This window comes from Xenopus laevis, chromosome 1L (genome assembly GCF_017654675.1).
Source record: "Xenopus laevis strain J_2021 chromosome 1L, Xenopus_laevis_v10.1, whole genome shotgun sequence".
NCBI classification, from domain to species: Eukaryota; Metazoa; Chordata; class Amphibia; order Anura; family Pipidae; genus Xenopus; species Xenopus laevis.
Genome location: NC_054371.1, coordinates 151,842,013 through 151,868,500, shown reverse-complemented (window position 1 = coordinate 151,868,500; position 26,488 = coordinate 151,842,013). Strand labels below are relative to the sequence as shown.

Sequence of the window (26,488 nt, the reverse complement as noted above, 5' to 3'; positions counted from 1 at the left end):
TCATTTTGGTCATTGTGTTGGCTACCCTTTTATACCCCATGTGTAAACTCTGACTGGCAAGTTTATATAACTACTTAAGTATGTATGTATTTCTTATGCCTTTTCGTACATCTAATTTTATATATTGCTGACCCACTCATTTTCTTTTCCTTTTGTTGTTTTCTTTTTCTTTTCTTTTCTTTGAATGTTTTTCTTCTTTGTAAATTTTTTTTGATGAAAAATTTCAATAAAACTATTAGTTACGAAAAAAAAAAAAAAAAAAAGAAAACATACTGTATTTCTTATATGAAGACAATTAGAATATCTCAATAACAGGTATTTTCTGGATCTGAGAAGCAGTGGCATTAGTAGCAAACTTTCAAATAGTCACAAAGGCTTTCTATTTAGGAACTAGACAGTCTTTTGGTATAAATAATGCATTTAATATGTCATAATCCAACTAAATAGTATGGGTGTAAACAGTGAAAAGCTTTCCTAATAGCATTCCTCATTGGAAGACTGAATTCTAAATAGTAATGAAGAATAGAACGTTTGTATATAATTGAATACCCTGGTGTATCGATTGAAATGTTCTGCATTACTTGTTGGTAGATGGTCATGTAAGTTGCTTTTTACAAGGACTGGAAATACATAAATTACACTTGATATGTGTGCCCACAATACTTTTATTTACAAATTAATTATCTTATCCTCTGAATATATGGGTAAAGTTCCCCATTCACCATAGTGCTAAAAATCTGGTGTAGTGATGTAATTTACAAAGGCATGTTTGGTAGCAGATTGTTATCCATCCTCTTACTTTTAAGAGGATTTTTTTTTTTTTTATTGCCCTTTCATCCCTCTTGGGGCTTGAAAAAGTGCTCCTCGACACAAATACAGTAGAGCCAAAAGAAGTGCATTGTCTTTGTCAGATGAGGGGAGTTCCCCCACGGTGTATGCCCACAATCCTTGTAAAGGACAGCATTGGAGCTATAAATGCAGGGGCTGCATGACAATGGTTCCGAATGACCAGCAGCCAGATTATACTGGTTTATATTTAAAGATTGGCAGAATCAGATGTAGCTGTGATTCGGTGAGGAGGAATGAGTGAGGCAGGGGAAAGGCAGGCTGAGGGTGGAGAAAGACAGGGATGTGATGTCAGGGGAAGAAGCAGTTCACTTCCTTATCTTCTGAGCAGGTGGAAACATCACACCCACCCTGCCCTTTTTTGCATATTTTATGAAATTTCAGGAGTTTCTCTTTATGTTCTCGTATTATCTATTAATAGGCAAATGTGGATGTATTCCTGTATGTACTGTTATATTGTGGTTTTGGTACTGTTATAGTATAAACATGAGAGTGTTTGCATGTTATTATTCATGTTAAATGAATATCAAATGCTCAATCCAGGGAATGTTAATAATTGGCAGTGGCTTCAGGCTGGAATATTTGCCTTCCTCTGGATCAAAACAGTGGATATATGATAATTTATTTTAAGATTTTATTTGTCACAGCAGCGGTAAGACCTTGCCAGAGTACTGCACAGGTAAATTTAGAAGAGGGAGAAAGGAGGTTCTCTCCTGTGACTGCACAGTGGGTTGATTGATACAAACACTACTACTGCTTGTGCTAGGGGGCAGAATGCTTGGGTTTCCTATCATTGACACACTGCTGATTCCAGACCGACAGCAGGGCTGCTGAACTTTTCTCATGGTGGGAGATGCAGCTCCTGCTCGTAGCAGAGTTTGGGGGCTACCTCTCTGTAGGTGGAGGCAGCCTAATACCCAGTAGTGGACATAATGACATAGTGCTGATCTCAAGTGAGGAGCGGCAGAGCATAGTGCGATCCCTTATGGAATTCTGGCTTTGAATATTGCCTTGGGGTGAGGCTGGCAAGGTCCTATTTATTTTATAACATGTGAATAAATGCTGTGGCCATTTTCACCATTTCTGGCTCCTGGTGTTTCATTATGGTATGTAACAATGGGGTTTAAATGGGATGGCTGAATTTGAAGGGTCAATTGAGGTGTCCCCTTGTCATGAACTAGTTTAGAGTTCGCTGCCAAGACAACTACTGCAGCCCTAATCATGCACCAAACAAACTCACATTTCCATATATTTCCTGGCCAAACAAACACAGGCTGTCACTGTCTGCAGAAATGAGCTTTAAAGGAACAGTAACACCAAAAAATGTAAGTGTTTTAAAGTAATGAAAATATCATGTAGTGTTGCCCTGCACTGGTAAAACTGATTTGTTTGCTTCAGAAACACTACTATTGTTATATAAACAAGCTGCTGTGGAGCAATGGCGGAAATTGAAAAATGCCTATATGGCACAGGTTAACTAATGGATGAAAGATAACATCCATTTGTTTGCTATTGTTTGCTTCTTTATATAAACAATAGTAGTATTTCTTAAGCAAACACAGCAGTTTTACCAGTGCAGGGCAACACTACATTATATTTTCATTACTTTAAAACACTTTTATTTTTTGACGTTACTGTTCCTTTAAGACAGCCCTATAAAATCTATAAATGTAAATAATCAAGATATATTTGCAATATTTTGTTCACACAATAAACTAGCTCAGAATAATATTAAGCCTGGTTAAAGATGAGTTCAAAAAATTACTTTTAAATCAGGGATCGCTAATTTTTATTATGCAGGGCAGATGATATTGGGATAAATATATATTTGTGATTATTTCATATATTAGTAAGATATTCTACAGATGGATAACTACTGCACACTTGGGGGCCCATTCATTAAGTTCGAGTGAAGGAATAGAAGAAAAAATACTGAATTTTAAATGTTTTTTTTGGCTACTTCGACCATCGAATGGGCTACTTCGACCTTCGACTACGACTTCAACATTCGAATCAAACGAATCTAACTAAAAATCGTTCGACTATTCGACCATTAGATAGTCGAAGTACTGTCTCTTTAAGAAAAAACTTCGACCCCCTAGTTCACCACGTTAAAGCTACGAAAGTCAATGTTAGCCTATGGGGAAGGTCCCCATAGGCTTGGCTAACTTTTTTTGGTTGAAGGATAATCCTTCGATCGTTGGATTTAAATCCTTCGATCGTTTGATCGAAGTATTTGCGCAAAATCCTTCGACTTCGATATTCGAAGTATTTTCATTCCCCAGTCAAATATCGAGGGTTAATTAACCCTCAATATTCGACCCTTAATACATCTGCCCCTTGGCTTCTCTGCCTATATCATTTGACTACTTGAAGAAGTTGCCTGGGTTTTACCCTTTTTTCCTAGTCCCCTAAAAAATGTAAAGTGGTATTCTACTATATGTACTGTACCTATATATTGTTCTTAGATTAGGAATAACCTATGTATATGTAGAAAGAGATTTTCTAAATTGTGAATGGTACAGAATGCCTCAATATACAGTATTTAATCAGCTCTTCATATTAATGTTCTTTTATGCAGACAGGGTGAGGTGGGAGGTTAATTCAGTGCTGTAGGAAGCTGTGGTGTGACCATAACAGGGATATTGCTTGATAGGAAATCTCTCATAGCACTCTGTGCTACTATGCTTACTTTGACATCTGGGGACCAGGGACCACAGTCACAGTTACTTCAGGTATAGTACTATAACATTTTATTTTCTTACCTAACTTATTTCAGTTTTGCTTCCCAACTTTATAACTCTTAGTTATACATTATCTTAAGATGCCATGCACTTAAATGAAATGGCATTTGAGGAAGGGTTTTTGTTGGTCTAAATTAAAACTCTAATCACTGTGATGACTTTGCTTACTGGGGACAAGGAACTATGGTCACCGTCACTTCAGGTAACTTTTCTGGTTTTTATCTATGAATGTTTTCACTGCATTATTGAATTCGATTTGCACAGAATTATACCTGTTTAGTAGTCTTTAAGGGATTTCAGAGTGCCTGAGCACTAGGGTGACACATATCGGATAGGATCATAGTATTTGACAGCCTTTAGTACAGATTTGAGGCACTGTGACTACTTTGACTACTGGGGACAAGGAACCATGGTCACCGTCACTTCAGGTAACAAAATCATTCCTTTTTCTCATCTAACTCTTCCTAACCTCACAAAGTTTTCTTTCTACGGAATTGTAACTTTTTCTGATCAATACTGACTTGGTGCCACTGAACCAATATGTGGAAATGAGTGCCAGATTGTTTCCTCCAGGCAAATGGTATTGCAACAATAATATAATGGGTCTTAGGGCAATCTAGGGGTTCTTATTTGTACTACTACCAGCCAAAAAAGTACCGCAGTGTAACTGGTATTTCGAGCACTGGGGACAAGGTACCATGGTCACCGTCACCTCAGGTAAATGTTTAAAATTATCCTGTCTTTATTGGCCTATTTAAATGAAATATAAAAGTATTACATGTAACTTTTTTCATTTTCACGCCAGTACTGATTGTAGATATTTACAAAGATCAGACCTCACAGTAAATATGGTACAATTAGTGAGGCAGTCTATATGTATTGATATTCTACTTGTGTAAGTATGTGGAATTGTGTGTCTATCACTGGGGACAAGGAACTCTGGTTACTGTAACATCAGGTATCTGTTTTATTCTAATATTAGCTCTTGATATAAATCATTGTTCTCTTGCAGTCAGTATTCTTAGATTTTCTAATATAAACTGAGATGTTTAGCCCCCAGTCATCAATATAATTGAAGAGGCAGAAAAAGAGCCACATATATTAAAATAATAGTGATATAGACGATTTATGCGTACCTGATAATATTTTTCAAAACATAAGAATTACATGTAGGTTAGTGATTTCATATTTATTGTATGGCCTCTGAAGATAATTCCATAATGTGTACTATGCTTTCGATTACTGGGGCGCTGGAACAATGGTCACTGTCACATCAGGTAACATTTTCTCTTAATTTTCCATTTCTCAGTCTGAAAGTTTTATTTTATTATCATTTTGTGTCGTCTAATTATTGACTGCTACTCAGATTAAGGGAAATTGATATTGACGGAACTTTTTATAACAGCTTTCTTTGTTACGGAATTAAAGTAACTAAATATTCACTCTCAATTTATTGCTGAGTTTAAAGTGGAAATTAAAATTAATTTAATGTAACATTGATCATTTTAGTAGAAATGACATTTAATAGATTTAAATTGTGTTACATTATGGTTTATTTATCATTGTGATTTTGAATGACCGTGTGTTTGATTTCATAATGTGTATTATTCCTGGGATTACCGGGGACAAGGTAATCAAGTCATTGTGACGGCAGGTAAGATTTGTAACCTTACAAATATATAAAATATATTTATAACAGGGGACTAATATAGATAATATATCTATAAAACTATATACATAATAATTATAACTACTTTAGAGTTAGGGGAGTGGAGTTTCATTTGCAGGTAGGCTGTAGAGAAAGATTTTGACTGACTTTATGTAGAGATATTTCAATGTGACAACTGGTTCGATTACTGGGGACAAGGTACCATGGTCACTGTAACATCAGGTAAACCCTTTCTGTTATCATTTTGTCTTATTCTCGTCCTAAATATGTGTCCAATTGTTTTCTATTGTTTAGAAATGAGGCTGTAAAATTGGTTGATCTATTTTATTTAGAGTAATGTTAAAAAAAGGTTTTGGGTTAGATACCGGGGACTAAAAAGCAGCAGTTTTAGTTACGAAATTATTAAACTGATTTAAACATTTCTACATATTAGACTAATTGTTTCTATATGTAATGGTTTGGGAGAATAGTGGTCTACTGAGAAGGATGTAAGTATTACATGATTAATAGGAATATAGTTTTTTTTTACACTATTTGTATGTTCTTGAAAAGAGTTATTTGTAATATGTTATCATTTAACGTATTCGTTTTCCAAAATATCAGTGGCTGCAGTTAAAGTATTTATTCTGTCTTCTGATAAAGTCAGCAGGAATGTATAAAAGTTTATTTATTATTGATTACAAAAACAATTTAGTTCTATTATCTGATATTTAATTTTACTTCTTAATGCATGTGGATATTTAACATGAATTGCATTAATTAGGTATATTCATAAGTATCTACAAAATACATATTATTTGGAATTATTATTTAATTACTTTATATATTATAGAAAAAAATGAGAATACTGTGGTTTTTGTTACATGAGGGAAGTGAAACTGCACTTGCACAGGTGGCACTAGGCAGAAACAGATGTTAGGGATGTGTCTGCCCCTAGAATTAGATCCGAAAGTAACGCTCTGCCGACTTTCTTACATAGCAGGTGTCGGGAAAAACAAGTGTCTATTTTTAACTTTAGATGTAGTCTCGGTAAATTAACATGATTATTTTTTGTTTTAAAACTTAATAACATTTCTTACATTATTTAATAACAGTTTAGTAATTTGGGATAATATAATGATTTTAGAATGAATTGCACCTACAAGTATCTATGCATAGTTCAATTAGACAAATTATGTTCAAATTACGATGTATTTTCAATCATTTATATAATTTTATTTCTATCTATTTAAATACACATACAATTATATATATATATATACAATTATATACAATTATATATATATATATATAGGCTATAATTAAAAGGATACAAAATGTAAAATTCTATGCTTTAGTATTCAATATGGTATACTGTATAGAGTTAAATATAAAGAACTGCTAGTAGAAGATTCCTTTTAACATTATTGGAAGACAATACAAGCAGGAACCTGGAACGGGTAAGATATCGTTTTAATTTTTTTCTCTCTGACTATACTGTTTCTGTATGAAGTTTACAATGGAAAATTTCAAAAGCAATGTCAGTTAATGCCAATATAAATGTTTTATATACAACTACAATAGTTGTATTAAAAATATTTTTTGTCTATATCTCCTACTTATATATATATACAGTATATATATTATACATTTTATATAGTTTATTTATAATTCTATATATTTATTATATATATATATATATATATATATATATATATATATATATATATATATATATATATATATATATATATATATATATATATATATATATATATATATATATATATATATATATATATATATATATATATATATAGATATATATATATATATATAAAAATATATATAGATGTAGATATATAATATATCTGAATGTAGTTGAGTTGAGTTTCAGGATTAGTACTGTATTCATTCAGAATACTCATTCATATTCATCTTTTTCATGATATAATTATTTTTGCCAAAATGAGATTGAGATTGCTTTAACAATAGCGTTTGATTTTTTAAGGTCAGTCTTGATTGATTGCTACATTAATTTACATTTGTACATTGCTCTGCTTAATCTGAACTGGATTAATTACACTATATACTGTACATGTAATGCTAGTCTTTGTCTGCACTAGTTTCACATAGTTTGGACTGGTTTGTATTCTAAAAATTCTGTGTAATGATTAACTTAGTATAAATTGAATACTATGCACAAAATCTGCTTATTGTTTAGCTTGGTTTAGTCTATTTTTTGCTACTTACCAAATTAATTCTGTATGGTAAGCATCTTGTCCAGCACCAGAAACTACATTATAAAGGCAATCGATTAGCTAGTGCTCGGCTTGGTCAGTACTATACTGAATTAATTCCACATAAAGCTCAGCTGGGTCTGAAGCTGTGTACTAAACAAATTCTGTATAATATACAGCTTGGCATAAACTGGAAGCTATGTAATGAATCATTCTGTATAATGCTCCGCTTGTTTTGGAAGCGATATACTGAAATAATTCTGTATAAAGCTCAGCTTGGTTTGGATTTGAAGTTATATCCTGAATTAATTCTGTATAATGCACAGCTTGCCCAGGACTGTACTCAGTTACTATGTATAGTTATCCGCTTGGATAAGAAGCAATATACTGGATTAATTCTGTATAAAGTTTAGCTTGGTCAGGGCTGGAAGCTGTATAATATATCATTCTGTATAATTATCAGCTTTTTGGAAGCAATACACTAAATTAATTCTGTATAAAACTCAGCTTGGTCCTGATTGGTTTGGAAGGGATATTCCAAATTGCTCAGCCCGATCTAGATTGGAAGCTATATACAGCTAATGCTGTATTACGCATAGCTCGGTCAGGACTGGAAGCTATATAGTGAATTATTAGGTATAATCACCTTTTTTTGGTTGCAATATACTGAAAAAAGCTCAGCTTGGTCTGGACTGGAAGCTATGCATTGTATGTATGCTGTACAGTGCATAGCTTGCTCAGGACTGCAAGCTATAAAATTTATTAACCTGTATAATGCTCAGCTCGGTTTAGAAACAATATACTGAATTAAATCTGTATAAAGCTCAGCTTGTTCTGGACTGAAAGCTATGTACTGATTTTTTTCTGTATAGTGCACAGCTTGCTCAGTACTGCAAGCTATGAAATGTATTATTCTGTATAATGCTCAGCTTAGTTTAGAAGCAATATACTGAATTAATTCTGTATAAAGCTCAGCATGATCTAGATTGGAAGCTATGCACTGAGCTAATTCTGTATAATGCACAGCTTGGTTGGGACTGGAAGCTATATAGTGAATGATTCTGTATCATTATCATCTTTTTTGGTTGTAATATACTGAATTCATTCTATATAAAGCTCAGCTTGGTCTGGAAGCTATGCACTGAATTTATGCTGTATAGGACACAGCTTGCTCAGGACTGCAAGCTACAGTATGAAATGAATTATTCGGAATAATGCTTAGCTTGGTTTGGAAGCAATATTCTGAATTAATTCTGTATAAAGCTCAGCTCACTATAGATTGGAAGCTATGTACTGAGCTTATTGTGTATAACGCACAGCTTGGTCAGGACTGGAAGCTATATATTGAATCATTCTGTATAATTATCAGCTTTTTTGGTAGCAATATACTGAATTAATCCATATAAAGCTCAGCCTGGTCTGGTTTAGAAGCAATATACTGCATTAATTCTCTAAAAAGCTCAGCTTGGTCTGGAAGCTATGCATTGAATTTATTCTATACAGTGCACAGCTTTTGCAGGACTGCAAGCTATGAAATTAATTATTTTGTATAATGCTCAGCTTGGCTTAGAAGCAATAAACTACATTAAATCTTTATAAAGCTCAGCTTGGTCTGGATGTAAAGCTGTGTACGGAACTAGTTCTGTACATTGTACAGCTTGCTTAGGACAAGCTATAGCATGAAATGAATTAATCAGTGTAATGCTTAGCTTGGTTTGGAAGCAATATTCTGAATTAATTCTGTATAAAGCTCAGCTTGGTCTGGAAGCTATGCATTGAATTTATTCTATACAGTGCACAGCTTTTGCAGGACTGCAAGCTATGAAATTAATTATTCTGTATAATGCTCAGCTTGGTTTAGAAGCAATATACTACATTAAATCTTTATAAAGCTCAGCTTGGTCTGGATGTAAAGCTGTGTACGGAACTAGTTCTGTACAATGTACAGCTTGCTTAGGACAAGCTATAGCATGAAATGAATTAATCAGTGTAATGCTTAGCTTGGTTTGGAAGGAATATTCTGAATTAATTCTGTATAAAGCTCAGCTCGCTCTAAATTGGAAGCTATGTACTGAGCTAATTCCGTATAATGCACAGCTTGGTCGCGACTGAAGCTATATAATGAATCATTCTGCATAATTATCAGCTTTTTTGGTAGCAATATACTTAATTAATACATATAAAGCTCAGCTTGTATAGCTCACAGCCTGCTGAGGACTGGAAGCTTTGAAATTAATCATTCTGTATAATGCTCAGCTTGGTGTGGAAGCAATATACTTAATTAATCTTAGCTTGCTCTAGATTTAAAGCTACATACTGAATTAATTCCATATAAAGCTCAGCTTGCTCGTGATTGAAAGGTATGTACTGAATTAATTCTGTATAGCACAAAGCTTGCTCAAAACCTGAAGCTATGAAATTAATTCTGTATGTAGCGCTGCTTGGTCTGGATTAGGAGCTATGTACTGAACTAATTAAGTATAATCCACAGCTTGCTCAGGACTGAAATATATGTAATACATCATGCTGTATAATGCTAAGCTTGGTTCAGAAGCATTATACCAAATTGTTTCTGTATTAAGCTCAGCTTAGTCTGGATTGGAAGTTATGTAATGAATTAATTCTGCATAGTTAACAGCTTGCTCAGGACTGAACACTATTAAATTATTCTGTATAATGCTCAGCTTGATTTGGCAGGAACATACTGCATTAGTTCTGTATAAAGCTCTGCCTGGTCTCAATTGGAAGCTATATACTGAACTAATTCAGTATAATGTACAGCTTGGTCAGGACTGAAAGCTGTAAATTATTCTCTATAATGTTCCAATATGTTGGAATCAAAGCTCTATGCTAAACTAATTCTGTATAATATTTAGTGTTAAGCACATATACTGAATTCATTCTGTATACAGCTCAGCTTGGTCTGGAAGCTATATCAACTGAATTAATTCTGTATAATATGCAGGTTGGTCACAATCTACATATCTTAATGCTTAGCTTAATTTGAATTAGATCTAAATACTCATCTCTACAATGCTCAGCTTGAGCTGGAAACTATATAATGTACCAATTATTTAGAATATTCACTCTCATTCGGACTAAATGCTATGTAATTCATTTATTCTGTAGAATTCTCAGCTTGAATTAAAGCTATATACTAAATTCATTCTGTGAAGTGCTCATCTTGGTCAGAACTGGGTTCTATAGGCCAAAACCATTCACTAATATATGTACACTGTATACTGAATTAATTCAATAATGCTCCGCTTGAGCAGGGGAGGATGCCATATACTCAGATTGGCCAGGACTGGGTGCTATATACAGAATTAATTCAGTACAGTGTTCAGAATGGTCAGGACAGAATGCTAGATGCTACATTTATATTCAAAATGTTCAGCTCAGCAGTAATACCACTCAGCAATGCTCTGCATGGTCAGCCCTAAAGCTGTATTCTTCATTAATTCAGAATAATTCTCAGCTTTGATTTCATAGAGTGAATTAATTATCTATAGTGAATTGAATGAATCCCATATAAAACACCATTTGGTCTAGGCTGAAAGCTATATGCTGATTTAATTTTCTGTAATACCTGACTCCGAGGCTGTATACTGAATTTATTCAGTATAAAGCATAGATTGTTCAGGATTTGAAGCTATATACTGTACTGACTGGCAATAATGCCTACATTTGTTGGGATTTTATTCTACTGAATGCTCAGCTTGGTTAGGACCAGAGCTGTATATGGAATTCCCTGCTCAGCTTTTTAGGAAATTGGTGTTATACTTACATGTCTGTAGATTTCAGTGTGGCATGAACTGGATGCTACATACTGAATAAATTAACTGAAAAAATATATAACCAATTATCTAATGAATGGTCAGGACTGAATACAGTATATGGAATTATTTCACTGCAGAGCTTAATTCAGTCTGGACTCAATGTAATTTACTAAATTACTCCTGTATAAAGTTTAGCTTGGATAGTACTAAATGTAGTGTACTGAGTTATTACTCTGTAATGGTCTGCTTGTTCAGAACTGCTAGCTAGCTGCTAGCTTTTCTATAATGCTTATCTTGATCTAGACAGAATTTGCAGCTTACATACTATACTGCTAATCATATTAATTCTCTATAATGCTCTGCTTGGTTTGGGCTGGATATTGCATACTCAGTAAAAATGATTAGCATGCTATAAATCATGCAGATGTATATTAATCCTGTATAATGTTCATCTTAGTCTGAGCTGTATGTTTTATAAAGAATTCATTCTGTATAATGATCAGCCTGAACTGGATGCTTACTGAACTGATATCTGTTGGTGCCTGGCTTGGTGGGGGGCTGAGCAATATATACTGAAATATATTACTTTATTAAACCCAGCTTGTTAAACTGGTTGCTATATACTGAATTAAGTTTAATGCTCATTTTGATTTTGAACTATGTAGGGTTAAATCTACATAATGTATAGCATCAGTAGAGTAGAGTTTTCCTAAAGCTCAAGTTGGCATGTACTGAGTAAGTAATTAGGTATGTATAACGTTATTGATAAAGCCCTACACAAATACACAACTCAGTTTAGAGTGGAGTGAGAGCAATAGGGGGTAACTCTCTGTAGAGACAAGTTTAGTCCGGTATGAGGGATGTATCAGGAATTCATTATTTATGAGACTCCATTTAGTCTAAAGTAAGAGGCTTATGGGGAATTAATTCTCTATAACAGTCTAGTTCTTAGTGGGTTCAGTATAGTGCATATGTCAATTCTAGTTTGCTGAACTGAAGTAGTTCTGAACTGAACTGGAATATATTCTGTGTAATTCTTTCTTTACAATAAATAGGGGGTTGCACAGTGAAACAAGTTATTTTATACCTTAGTTTTATCAAGGCTGGGTTCTGTCTTACATGAAATATAATGCTAAGCTTAGGTAGAGCAAATTATAGTACAGTATATGCTATAATTTCCTCTAGCATGGACACTGATTAGCAAGGCTCTCCATTTTGACCTGCTGCTAATGACATATGTCATCTGTATGCAGAATTTTATTCTGTGAGTGTTGATGCTTTTAAGCTGAGTATGTTTTCTGCGCACTTCTATCTGTGTCATGAACACCTGGTTTATATTTATTTTTGCAGTAGCTCAACCTTCTCTGTGGAAAATGATTGAATCATATATAATATAATTGCTAAACACTAAACTGGAGTAATTCTGGGGTATCTGTTTATTAATAAAGAATGCTTTATACATGCCTCAAAAGAACACTCTTTGCTAATAACAATGAATCACTTTGCCTACAAATGCTTTCCTTTTACCTGTACTTTTTATTATATGGTGAATTCCCAAGTCCCTAGCTTCAGTATAAAAGCTCTAATTATCCATTGGTCGTTAAGTGTTATGTCTGAAAATGTAACTTACAATTAAATGTATATGGTGTACTAATTTTCATTATTTCTACAGTTTAGCTGGTGCAGTGTTTATGGTATTTTATATGTAATGAAAGGTCAAAAACCCACAGAGAGCCTGTGAAGATATGTTCTTTGCACTAACATCAAAACTAACCTTAACTCTTCCACAAACCTGGTTCTAGTGAAATTCCTACATTTCATTTAACCACCTTGTAATCATTTACCATCTCTAACCCTAACAACAAATACTCATTCCTTCCCCCTTCTCTTTTGCTTGTATTCTCAGCTACTTCAAACCCCCCATCCCTTTTTCCACTCATTTCTTGTGGGGAGTCTATGGACCCAGTCACCATTGGTTGTTTGGCCAAAGATTTTCTCCCTGAAACTATTAGCTTCACCTGGGGAGATAAGAACAATGCCAGTTACTCCACTGGCCTCAAGAGCTATAAACCTGTGATGCAATCTTCCGGCTCCTACTCAGCCAGCTCCCAAGTCAACGTTGCCTCTGCAGTCTGGGACAAAATGGAACCATTTTACTGCAATGCCAAACACCTGGATACCATTAAGAGTGTGGAGCTCAAGAAAGATATAGGTAACCTTATTTTGAACTTTAAATTCACATAGAAATATATTATCTTGCTCTATATATTTATTGCCATGAAACATATTTACAGCTCCAAGAATCAACACCACTGATTCACTACAAGTAAGATTATTACTCAGTGATTCTGTTGGAACCACTTTATATTGAGCACAAATAATAAATATAATTTCTTATAAAAGTAATAAAAACATAATTTCTTATATACCTATAATATATATATTTTTTTTAATAGAGATGCTGCAAGTGGAATGCATAACTGCATACATATCAAGCAGCCATGCATGAAATATGTGAATTCAATAATTGTCCTCTTTTAAAGGGGTGATATTGCAATCCTAATGAGAACTATACTTTGGTATGTTATTCAATACAATAGGCTGAACGCACAAACCCCTACCAAAGGATCATATTCTCTAGGTATTAGTAAACAACTAAAATGAAAACTTCAGGTGATTAAAATGAATGCTAAATTATTAATATTCGTTATTAGAATTTTCTAGAAGTTAAAATGTTTAATCTCCATATAAGGCTTGTGTCACAATTAAGATTATTAGCAGAAACTTACAAGTGTCTGCAAATACAGGTATGGATCTGTTCTTGGGATCTTGGGGTTTTCTGTTTTTCCATCATTTGGAGAACCATGCCTTTAGATACTAAAATATGTGAATATAAGAAAAAAACGAGTTATTTCATCAGAATGGTATCTCAGCTATTGCAAATTACAGGGTAGAGTCTAGTTATTACAGAGAAAAAAGCAAACCCATAGCAAGAGAAGAAATGCTTGTTCAAATAGGACTCTATGGGAAATGACTAAAGGTAATTTAAAGGTGAACTACCCCTTTAATTCTTTCCAATGGGCATAATAATCTACTTGCTTTAAAGAAAACAAAGGAACCTTTTTGGAGCCAGTTTCAAGTAGCAGCTACTTTCCCTGTGTGACATAAGCCTGACTGTGTAAATTATCATCTTTGCATAAATGAGTGTGCTAACTACAATAGGTGAAACTAATAGAAGTTACCTGTAGTACACAACAGAATGTGAACACTAGAAATGATATTTGCTTCCAATATTTTTAGAAAAATCTACTGGTTTATATACAAATGTTACAAAAAACACTGCCCTCTTATTATTATCAGTATTCAGTATACACTGAGGGACAGATTTATTATGTGGTGTTAAAAATGGTGGAATAATACACCACACGTCTCCAGGCATCGCCGTGTAAGAATGGTATCATTTTTAACGTGCTTTTTCTTTGACCAACTACCGGCAGAACTTGCTTAGAAAGGTCTGAATCGATGTGAAATAGTAAAAAATCTGGCATTCACATGGCATAAAATAAAACACACCTTGATTAATTCGCCATTTTTACACAGTTTTTTTGCTAAATTTCATTTTACAGAGCATAACTATGCCCCTGAATGTACATATTGCATACAAAAATACAACTGATGAATGATACAAGAAATTAATAGGACCCTGCCCAAAAGAGTTTATGGAGTGACCAGCTTGTAGAGTTTACATAAATTATTTTACCCTTTTTTTGTTTATTTGTATCAACACTCACTTTAATTTATTTAATTAAAGGAGTAACACATCATTAGCTTGGAAGTATACGGGAAATGCGTCTCTGTTTATCTTATAGGATCGACTAATCCTATTCTTTTCTATCCCTTTTATCAGAACCTAAATTTGAAAAACCAGTTGTGTCTATTCACCCTCCATCCAAGGATGCACTTGCCTTGAATGAAAGCCTCTTTATTGTATGTCTTGCAACAAATTTTACTCCCAAACATATAGTAATTAAATGGCTAAAGAATGGGATCCAGACAACAGAAGGTGTCAGAGTTGAAGAACCTGTTGAAGACAAAAAGGAAGTATATGAGACAACATCCTATCTCTCCATAACTAGAAAGGAATGGGATTTGGATACTTTGTACTCATGTGTAGTTGAACATGCAGAATCGGGTTCCTTACAAGAGAAGAATATGAGCAAATCACTAATGTGCGGTAAGTTGTGATGTGATGCTTATTGTTCCACAGATAAGGATCAGTTTTACTTTAAGAAATGCATTTATGTATAAGTGTTAATACTGTGGGTCATATTTGCTTCAATGCATGTTGGTACATATATAGTTACATATAGTCTTTATCTGATTATGACCAATAAAGGCTAAAATATACCAATTCTGAAAGGTATTTTTTGCCTGTAAACATTGCTAGGAACTGGCACTCACCTCTCCTTAGTACTAATAGCCAGGTATATATATATATATATATATATATATATATATATATATATATATATAGATATAGATATAGATATAGATATAGATATATATAGATATAGATATAGATATATATAGATATATATATAGATATATATAGATATATATATATATATATGAGAGAGATGTTCAGGGTATTTTTTGATGCCATAGTATTATGCACTACTATTTAAAGGGTTGTGGTCCCTGTGAATTTCAGGTCAGTGAATGTGAAACAGCATCTCATTTTCTATTAAAACTGTCTAATGGGGGAGGGGCTAAACATGAAGTGACAATCGGTTATTTTGGTTGAACAAAGCCAAGTAGACTGGCATGTTTGCACAATGTAAGGGTGGCTTCATAAATGTTTTTTTATTGGAGGGAATTTACCATAAATAATCTATAATTTGCAGTATGGTATCTCACTATTTTTTTTTCCTGTTCTCAGACACCCCAATAACACCCACTAGTATCCAAGTAATCACTATTCCACCATCATTAGAGAGCATTTTTGAGAAAAAATCTGCCACACTTACCTGCCTGGTCAGTAATATGGCTAACTCTGAGGATTTGAGATCAATATCCTGGTATAAAAAATCTGGTACTCAAGAGATACCATTGAAAACAGAACTGGGAGATGCAATCTATAGTGATAACCGCACCTATTCTGTAAAAGGAACCACCACTGTCTGCGCTGATGAATGGAATAACGACAAGTTTGTCTGCAAAGTGGAACACACAGAGCTGGCTTCAATGAAGGAGGTCTTTCTCTTTAAAGAAAAAGGTAAGGCCATCTACCTGTACTGCACAGTACTTCTAATCAGACAGAACAACTATAATAAAATAGCCATTATACTTGATATCAATATTACACACATTATTCATGTGCGGAGGTTGTTATTCATCCACTGATCTGCTAGCTATTATTCATATACAATTACTTCATTTCTATTAGGGTCTGTTTTAAGCACCAAAGACCAACATTCTGTAGAAATTATAATTTTCTACAGTAGAGTAGAACCTGTAAAATAAATTGTGACATCCATTTCAGTTGTATGTTAAGGGTGTTTTTACTGATATCTGTAGAGGAAGCATTTGTGTGAGTAATCCCTTCAAAAACTTTGAGATTTGTAACTCCTAATTTTCTATTTTAAAACAGGAGAATACAATACACCATCTGTATATGTTTTCCCACCACCTCTTGAGGAATTGTCTAAGAGAGAAACTGCCACCTTGACATGCTTGGTTAAAGGGTTCAGCCCCTCTGAAATATTTGTAAAATGGCTTCACAAAAATGAGGCGGTTCCAAAACAAAATTACATAAATACCAGCATCAATGACGAGCTTTTACCCAAAGGACAGAAGAGTGGAAAGTTCTTTCTGTACAGTCTTCACACCATAGACATTAAAGACTGGGATGCTGGTGATAGTTTTTCCTGTGTGGTTGGCCATGAGTCATTGCCACTTCAGCTGACCCAAAGGAGCATTGACAAGTCTTCTGGTAAACCTACTAACGTGAATGTGTCCCTCGTCTTGTCTGATACCTGTTAGTGATCATCTCCAAAGACCCTATAACTCCATCTCATGTTCTTCCCTATATGGTGTAATGGACAAGGCGGAGGGAGAAGTGTTGACTTTATGTTTGTCTGTCTGTTCTTGTACATTTTTTGTCTGCAAAATTAAAAGTAGAAATAAAAATCAATTTATACAATGTTTGTTTGTATGCATGCAATTTGGGAAAGAAGTGGTGATTTGGAAAACTGAAATACTTCACCACTGGTCTGTAGCCTGCATTAGGGATTTGAATTCCAGATACACCTACACCTTTTATAAAACCCCACAGCCAATAGCTTCAGTAGGAATCCAAAAGCTCAGAACTGCATACCCTAAGAACTTAACAAAAGTCACATTATTACTTGATTAGTTTCATTTATAAAGAAATTACATATGACTATGAAAGGGGATGCTTACTAACCAAGATGTCCAAATAAACATCCATTCAGTTAATTTGAAAGTGTTTCATGTGCTTTCTATGTTGTAGGCAATGTGTGTTCAACTTAAAACATATGAGACAAAACAAACTGTTATGGGCATATTTTTCAAAGTGTGAAATTACACCCACTTGCAATTCTTTCCTACGGGTTTTTGTGTACACTACTAGTTACATGTGAATGCATCAAAATGGTGGTTGCCCAGCTTGCCACACTAATGGTATTGGCCTACCAAAACACCCTGACCCATCACAGCAGCTGTAGTATAACACAATCACGTTTATCTCAGGATTTTGGGGTTGCCTGTAGTTAAATTAAAATGATTAGAATCTGTCAACCATGACCACCATCAATCAGTACAATTGTGGATCTATAATAGTCAATTTAAATGAGGCATTTGGGTAATATAACATTTATTGGCTGTTTTATTGATCCATTGGGTGCAAATTAATACCACCTATTAAAAAACGACCTTACCCTATCCTACTGGGATATAAATCTACATTTACTACTTTAATAATAGGTCCTTATGTTATAGATTAGGAAAAAGTAACATTTCCACTCAAGTTATTGCAAGATGGCAAGCCAGAAAGCATCAACCATGGCAATGTGGCACAAGGCTGAATGAACTTATCTCAATGAAAATAAACATGCAGAGGTTTAGGAATTTAGAGGTATATCATCTGAAAACAGCAAAACATATAAGTTATAATACTAATTGAAATATGAGCAGAAACCAGTGTTTATTTCACTTTTTGCTCTCTCTTTAGTACAACATTCTGGGTCCAAACTGAAATGAGTCATGTCCAAATAAAGTCACAATAAATGTAATGATTTCCATTTGAAAAAATATGCAATTATAGATATAAATATCAATATAATATAAATATAATAAGTTATCTATAAAGTTGAGTATTAGCCACTATAGAGTTGTGATTCAAGATATTCCAACTCCATCATCAAGGTGCCATGAAGTTAACATGTACAATAAATCCTATAGACGAGATATGAAAGGAACAATTTTCTACTATTTATAATAATATTCTATTTATAATAATTATAATATAAACAGCTAGCCAATTATCTACAATGACAGAAGTGGCAATGCAGTATAGTCTACCATGAAACCTTTTGTGTCTTGGGGCGGCTGGTTATGTAGTTTAAAAACAGCTAAGGACCCCAGGATAAGCACATTCTGTAATTAGTATAAATCAGAAAAATTAGTTTGAGTAAAATTGAGTAAAAAACTGTGTAACTGACATGAATGCACCTATATATTATTCATATTACATATAACAAAAAAATACCAGAGTTTCAAGAGGCTAATGGCATTTTAACCATTTTCTGCCAGCCTGGCCATTAGGTCATTGAAACTCCAACTATGAACGCTACTATAAGGTTAAAATGAACTGGCAACACTGGATACTGTGAAGGATAGAAGCATGGTAGGAAGATAAATCATTAGCTAACACATTGAGATACAAAGTGAATGTATTACACCACAAAAGGTATAACTTACCAGACAAACCCAGAAAAACCCAGAATAGAGGAGACGTAAGCTGTGCTGTCACACTACTATAATTTTATTAGAAACAAAGTAGACACATGGCATTTCATACACAAGTCTTGTCTTAAATTCATCTATGTGTGATTAATACACTGACTCAAAAGATGTCACATGTGGCATACGTTTACAATAAAAGTGAGACTTGTCCACTTGTTTTTATGTTTTTGGACAAAAACCTTTACTGAATGTCCATTTATAATATGGGGTAAGGAACTTTTCCCCAACACCTCTACAGTAGACGCCATCATATTCAGTTCACATTTGAAAGTTCCTTCATTTGTGATACCAATCGAAAGACCCAATCTAAGCATCTCTAGCTTGACTGGAATGATATCCAATGCTTAATATGAGTTGTCACTTGAAAATATAGTATATAACATAAAAATAAACGGCAGTAAGCAGCACTCAAAACTAAGCCTTACATTTTCTTCTTGCATAAAACTATAAACCCTTACCTTTAGGTTGTGCATTGTGTTTCATTCTCAGTGGGTACTGTATTGTCTATATGCAATTAAATATAGGTCACAGATAAGAGCATAATGCTGGCATGTGGCTTCTGCCCTAGATTCCCAGTCAGAACATATATTTTTATTATTTATGTACTTCTTAGCAAAATTGATGACACACTAATAAATTCAGAGGCCTCAGGATTAAAATCCATAATATAAAGAGCGTGCCTCTGCAGTTTCTGAAAAGACACAGGGCCACAACTATTACCTTGTTGCATAAAAAAAAGAACACAAATATTATAGTAATGTTGTGGAATGAGCAGTCAAAATAAAGCATAAATAATTCCATGGTTGAGGTTTGTCACATCAGTAGGGGCATCCATATAGCTTAAAAATTGGCCACATCAACCATGTATTGCATGTTTGCAAAGGACAGTTTTGGCAATGGCTGGTGGTAACAATAAGCAGAAGAACTCTAGGTGAGGCACATTCAAAATAATCAGGAAAGCTTGGGGTGGGCTGAAGATGAAGGCATTAAGCACACACAGATAACGTGTCTGTGCACCATTAGGTATAGGTGATTAAGGAAATAGCAAATATTTTGAAGCAGCACAGTACTTAATAGGATCTATTCTTACATCTATTCTTCGATGAGGTGCTTAGCCTTCAAATTCAGTAAACAGGTGAAATAATTAATTTGCACCCTAAATACAGTGTAATGATTATTAGCTGTAACTCTATATGGATAAAATTATATTACTGAAACAATGGTTACATCAGTTCTATCTTTAAAATGATTGCTAAATGTTCTGTTGATATAAAGTCTTCCACTTTATGAATGCATAAGTTGGTGAAAAGGAAGAACATCCAATCCAAATAATTCGACAAACATTGTTATATTAGATTTTCCACCACCCCAGCTGATAATGCATTCCTCATACATCCATAAGGTCTAATGTATATCTGACTGGGTTTGTGGTTGTTTTCCCTTTTGTCCATATGTCTGTGCTATTCTGTTCATTCCTTCTTTCTTGTTGTGGTATTTTTCACTCAACAAAAAATTTTCTAACAGTTTGTCTCTCTCTCCGTAATATTTTTGCAGCCAAAGTGCTTTTTGTAGATGAAGGGGAAGAAATGGCCAGCCTGTGGACCACTGCCTCAACCTTCATTGTGCTCTTCCTCCTGAGCCTATTCTATAGTGCCACAGTCACCCTCTTCAAGGTGAGAAAACAATACCTATTATCAGTGAAGCAGATCTTGACTTCATATAGCTAAAAAAATCTTTCTTGTGATAGACATCCGCACCCATTAATAAGTGTTATCCTACAGAATACAAAACCCAGATCATGCTGAGCCTCTAAATAGGTTCTATGAAAAATAAGCATGTTAAATAAAGGTGCTAGGAGCAACAATGTAAGCAATCCACTACATGTTTCTCTACAATTCATTATTTTTACCAGAATTGCAGCTTTATTGTGGCCAAAACTCCCTGAAAATGTTGACATTAGTTAGGTACAAAGCATGCACTAATTTAAAAATTTCATGTAAGGTCCATCCAGGTTATTATGGTGATCCTGTAAGGGAGGAAGGGCTATTCCCTTACACATGTGTGTGATTTAACTGGTGCAAGTGAGAGCAGAGGGGAGTTCCACTCTGTGTTGAATTCTGTTTTCACTCTATATATCAATTCCAATTTCAATCTATATATCAATCTAACTCCAGGTCTATCAGCCAATAGTGGAAGGAACAAATTGCATCTATTTAATCATTGTGGTCATTAGGAGATTAGTGGAAAAACACCTATTAGCTTCAATATTATAAATACATTTAAAAAAAATCATATGTAAGCAACTGTTTCCTTGTTATACTGTGTATTTGAATTACGTGATATTTCAGAGTATACATATTATACTATAACTATATATATCAGCTACAAAATTCTCTATGCAAGCTTAATAATAAAAATGTGGAGGTCTAGCCTACCAAATAATTAGCCCTACATCTGTACATTAATTTCACAGAATCAAAATGTATTAATCTGTTAAAAAAGCTTAAAGTGCATAGATGTTCAGATTGAATTCATACACTCATGGGATTAAGCATAGTTTGCTCAAGTGCAGTAATGCATAGTAACCAATAAGATGCTTGCTTTTAAACAGGTGAACAAGCTATTTGCTGCTTGATTGGTATAAGTGATTAGACCACCAGTGACTAGGCCTGTAGCAAACTTTGCACATTTTATTACTTAGCCCCCTAATATTTAAACTGTAATCCAATGCAATTTAAAATCTGTTAGTATTGAAGATTATAGGGGTAATTTATTGTGTCCCTGAATAGAATTGAAAGAGCACTATAGGGTACAAACCTTATGCAGAGAGTACTTCTATCCATGATCTGGCTGTGCGCAACTCTGCATTTATTTATCCAGTAAAAGTTGCAGAGAGCAGAATTGGTCTGTCTGAATGAAACACAAATTAGGACACTTGTAGGTGCAGGAGGCGAACCCCTACATTAATTCATGAATATAGTGCTGTTAAACAGAGGCACTGTACTTATGAGGCAGACTCATGTCTGGAGCAATTCGTCTAACATGGGAGGCAAATTGCACCCATTTTTGCACTTTGTACCCTGTTTTCCACTTTGTAAATGACCCAATAATGTGTACAAGTTACTCTCTATAGATAGGGAGGTAAATATGATGCTATGAAATGGAGAGATGAGCTGATATAAAATTATGTTATATTAGGTTGAAAACATGCAAAACAGTCCTGCTTAGACAAGTCCTGTTGTTTTTTTATGTATTTATAATTGTTTGTACCTGTAATGAGACATATAGAGTAACTATATACTGCTATTTTATCCATTTAAGGTTAAATAAGATGATGGCTGCAAGAAACCTTTATACACGAATCCACAGTTTAACAGTTTATGTGATCAACGAGTGATACTTCTTCCTGGTGACTGAAGCCATAAATTCTTCAACTCTGTAAATACTTGGGCATGTGAAAATTCTCAGTTCAGCGTTTTATTGTGTTGTTAACTTGAATCAGTTTCATTGTCTCATTTTTCTTTAAATGTTTTTCAAATGTTTGAATGTTCTTAATTAGTAAAATAAAGTTATGTTATATTAACATAAATATGATCTGATTTTTTTTTGCCTTTGCTGTGCATGATTGTTACATTGTTGTGAATACAGAGACGTGATGGGGTATTTGCTGAGCATATCTGTCTGTGCTGACTCTCTTGGCTTTTCACACTAAATTAGACCGTAAACACTGCACCAGCTTAAAAGTCTCAGGTTATAGTTGACATTCATTATAAAAGGTACATGAAACTTTGTAGAGTCATAATCCTATATGCTGTTTTTATACAGGTACAAGTACAAACTTCAAAGTGTCTTCTATACTAATATATACAATATTCTATAGCAATGGGTACTTTTTCAAATAACTATTTTTTCAACTGTTGGAGGTTGATGTATAACATGCCCTTCGCATATAATACTCATTTTATAATATATAGGTATGAGGGATCCAGTATCCCAGGTTCCAGAAGACTTCAGCATGGTGGGAATTCACAACTTACTTCCAATGCCAGACTTTAAATGGAGTTGGGATTGAACTTTAGGTTCCTTTCCCACTTGCTCCTTCCATTCAACATGAAATTGAAGGGAGGAGTAGGCAGCCAAGGAAAACCTTGAGTCCTAGATAATCAATCCTGTACCCGTGACTGATAGATTCGTTTACCAATAACTGTATGGAGGGACTTCTGAATTTTTTTTTTTTTTTTTCCTTTGTACTTAATAGAACTGAGGTGGTATGAGCAATGAACTCGGGGATCTCTTTGTGCTGTTAGGTAGGCAGGAATGTGCAGGTCAAGCATGCTTTTCAGCAATTGAAGTAAAAAAAATACCAATCACAGTTTATTTCATTATATGTTGTAATCTTACCTAGTATTAATTTCTTTAACTGCAAGCCTATTTTCTTGATGTTTTTACTACTGGTAACTTAAGGTTAGCTACAATGATGATGGTAATAAATTATTATTTTGCATATATACTGTAGTTACTTTTTAGGTAAAGCAACAGGTGGCAGGTAAACATATAGAAAAAAGAAGCTACGTATTTATACATTCCTCCTCCATCACAATATACATTGCCTGTATGATATAACTGTGTTTGTTCAGCTTAAATGCACTTTGTTGCATGTACAAAGAAATATTGTAAGGTGATTTGAATATTTGCATTTATTTTTATACTTTGTTGTTGTGTTTTTTTTAATTTATTCAATATTGGTTCAGCAGATTTCCATTCTGAAAATAACACTGGTTGTTATGCTCACTAGGTCTCATTTATAAACACCAGGGAAATCTGCACATGGGCACCAATCAAATGCTTGCATTAATTTTTCAACATGCAGCTGTCTGTTAAGAGCCTGTCATAGATTGGATGCTATGGGTTACTGCCCAGGTTAAAATTGGCCTAGTGTTTATAAATGAGCCCTACTGAATCTAGCAGCCAGGCACATCTCTTAATTGCATATTTGAAGAATTGATTGTATAAAAAGGGCATGGCAGTGATGTAGCTTTTTGGATAATGTGTTCGAGAGTATTAAATCCCATGCAAGTATTACATACAGGGTTAGTATTAGATGCAAATAATTTAAAGCCCAGTCTGGTATGGAAGTATATGGTTTACAGGTACAGAACTTTGTAACTGGCTATTGCATCTTAAAAGCAGGATAAAGAGATGGGTGCAGTATTCAAAATGTTCCCCTGAGGCAAAAACTACTACTAATACCTTTGAAGAAATGATAATGCATAGTAATCTACATATTGTTAAAGGGTATGTAAAGTCAAAAATAATACTCCACCTTAAAAGAAGCCTCTTTGCAATATACTTTATTTAGAAATTCCTTGTTTTCATAAAATAAGCAATTTTCTGCCCGGGGTTTGTCTCCTCTTCCATTTGCACTACTCTGGCAATCTGGCTGTGAAGCCATCAAAGCATTTAAGTGTGCAGCTTTGAAAGAGAAAAGAGACAAATGCAGGCAGAACATTGCATGTTTTATAAAAACGGCAAGGAATTTCTAAATAAAGTATATTGAAAAGAGGCTTCTTTTAGGGTAAGGGTACACGTTAAGATTCAGGGAGATTTAGTCGCCCGTCTCTTCTTGGGGCAACTAATCTCCGCGAAAAGCCTTCCTGCCAGCTAGAATCTAAATCACCAGCGGGGATGGCACTCGGAGCGCTTCAGAAATGCCAGTTCTGGCGACTTCAGAAAATGAAGTGATCCGAGTGCCATCCCACCGGCGATTTTGATTCTAGCATGAGGGAAGGCTTTTCAGGGCAGATCAGTCACCCGAAGAAGAGGCGATTAGTCACCGGGTGACTAAATCTCCCCGATTCTTCCCGTTTGTCTCTGCCCTTAAGGCGGAGAAGACTTTTATTTTTGACTTTACATTCCCTTTAATACAATGTGACTGTTTCGCTAAAAACATTCAGCAAGGAATATTTCATTAAAATAATTTTGCATTTGCGTTTCAGAAAAACTAGAGACATCAGCTCTTTTTCCCCTGGTTCCCTGCTGTTCAGTGCCAGAAAGTGTGCAACATATCAGAATTGGCTGCATCATAATGGATACAACTAACCCAAAGATACATTGGACACCAAACAATAAAGCAGCACAACATCATGTACCCACTGGTGGCTCTCCTGACATTCAAGCCAGCTTTCTGGTCATTTCATTTCAGGATTGGACAAAAAAGGATTACACCTGCTCTATCGACGGAAAAAATAAAAAAGAGCACCGTCTACAAAGAAGTAAGTATGGAAAACTACAGCTTCTAATCAGTTAGAATCAGTAGTTCATAATGCAGGTCAGCATTAAATAGGTACAGTATTTCTCTATTTTGAGTAATAAGCAATAGTTGCTTATACCTTCAGTGTTCTGTAATTTCACATTTCAAAATTAATACATGTTTAATAATGTCACCTAAAGTTGGCAAACTACTCGGTAAGCCACACCACACCCTCATAAACCCAGTGGGGGTGTTTCACTCAGTGACACTTTCTTCTGAACAATTAAGCAAACTATGAGTCCTAGATATTAATGAGGCACAGCTCACATAACCCCCTGCTTGTATAGGTTCAGTGCTGTAGACTGAAGAATTGTAGTATGCCAGTCAAGAGAGCTCATGGTTGGGGAATGGGACTTTAACTTTAAATTTACTTTCCTGGCTCACTCATATCTCTTTCCCCAATTTAATTATCCTAGTTATTCTCCTAAATTAAAGTCTGATAAATGCTAGAAATGCTGTACATTACCACCCATTACATGGCCTGGACTAGTCCCTGATTATAACATCCCTTTTTTCCATTTTGATAATACAGTATAGGTTCCATTTTCTGGAAACCCATTGTCCAGAAAGCTCTGAATTATAGGAAGGAAAGATCTCCAATAGATGCTATTTTAATCAAATAATTCTAATTTTGAAATCTTTTCCCTTTTCTCTGTAATAATAAAACAGTACATTGTTTTTGATCCAAACGTAGCTGCATAAATTCATAATGGTCACAAAACAATCCCATTGGAGTTATTTTATGTTTACATGATTTTTAACAGACAGAATGGAGACCAAAATTACAGAAAGATCCCTTTACCAGAAAATTCCAGGCCTCAAGCATTCCAGATAATAGATCCTATACCTGTATATTTCATAATGAGTGTGGCAAT

General features: G+C 34.4%; 1 protein-coding gene and 2 gene segments (V, D, J or C); all 3 read left to right on the top strand.

Moving 5' to 3' along the window:
- The window catches only part of LOC108714884, a 540,168-nt gene extending 522,709 nt beyond the window's left edge, over window positions 1–17,459 (top strand). The window contains 5 exon segments of the C gene segment in view: window positions 3,975–4,018; window positions 13,164–13,469; window positions 15,165–15,491; window positions 16,197–16,532; window positions 16,908–17,459. Of these exon segments, the coding sequence occupies window positions 3,975–4,018; window positions 13,164–13,469; window positions 15,165–15,491; window positions 16,197–16,532; window positions 16,908–17,299 (1,405 nt within the window).
- The window catches only part of LOC101027262 (uncharacterized), an 834,796-nt gene that overhangs the window by 753,863 nt on the left and 54,445 nt on the right, over window positions 1–26,488 (top strand). The window contains 1 exon segment of the mRNA NM_001280604.1: window positions 3,747–3,792. Coding sequence (NP_001267533.1) covers window positions 3,747–3,792 — 46 coding nt within the window.
- The window catches only part of LOC108714883, a 106,948-nt gene continuing 84,500 nt past the window's right edge, over window positions 4,041–26,488 (top strand). The window contains 1 exon segment of the C gene segment in view: window positions 4,041–4,307. Coding sequence covers window positions 4,289–4,307 — 19 coding nt within the window.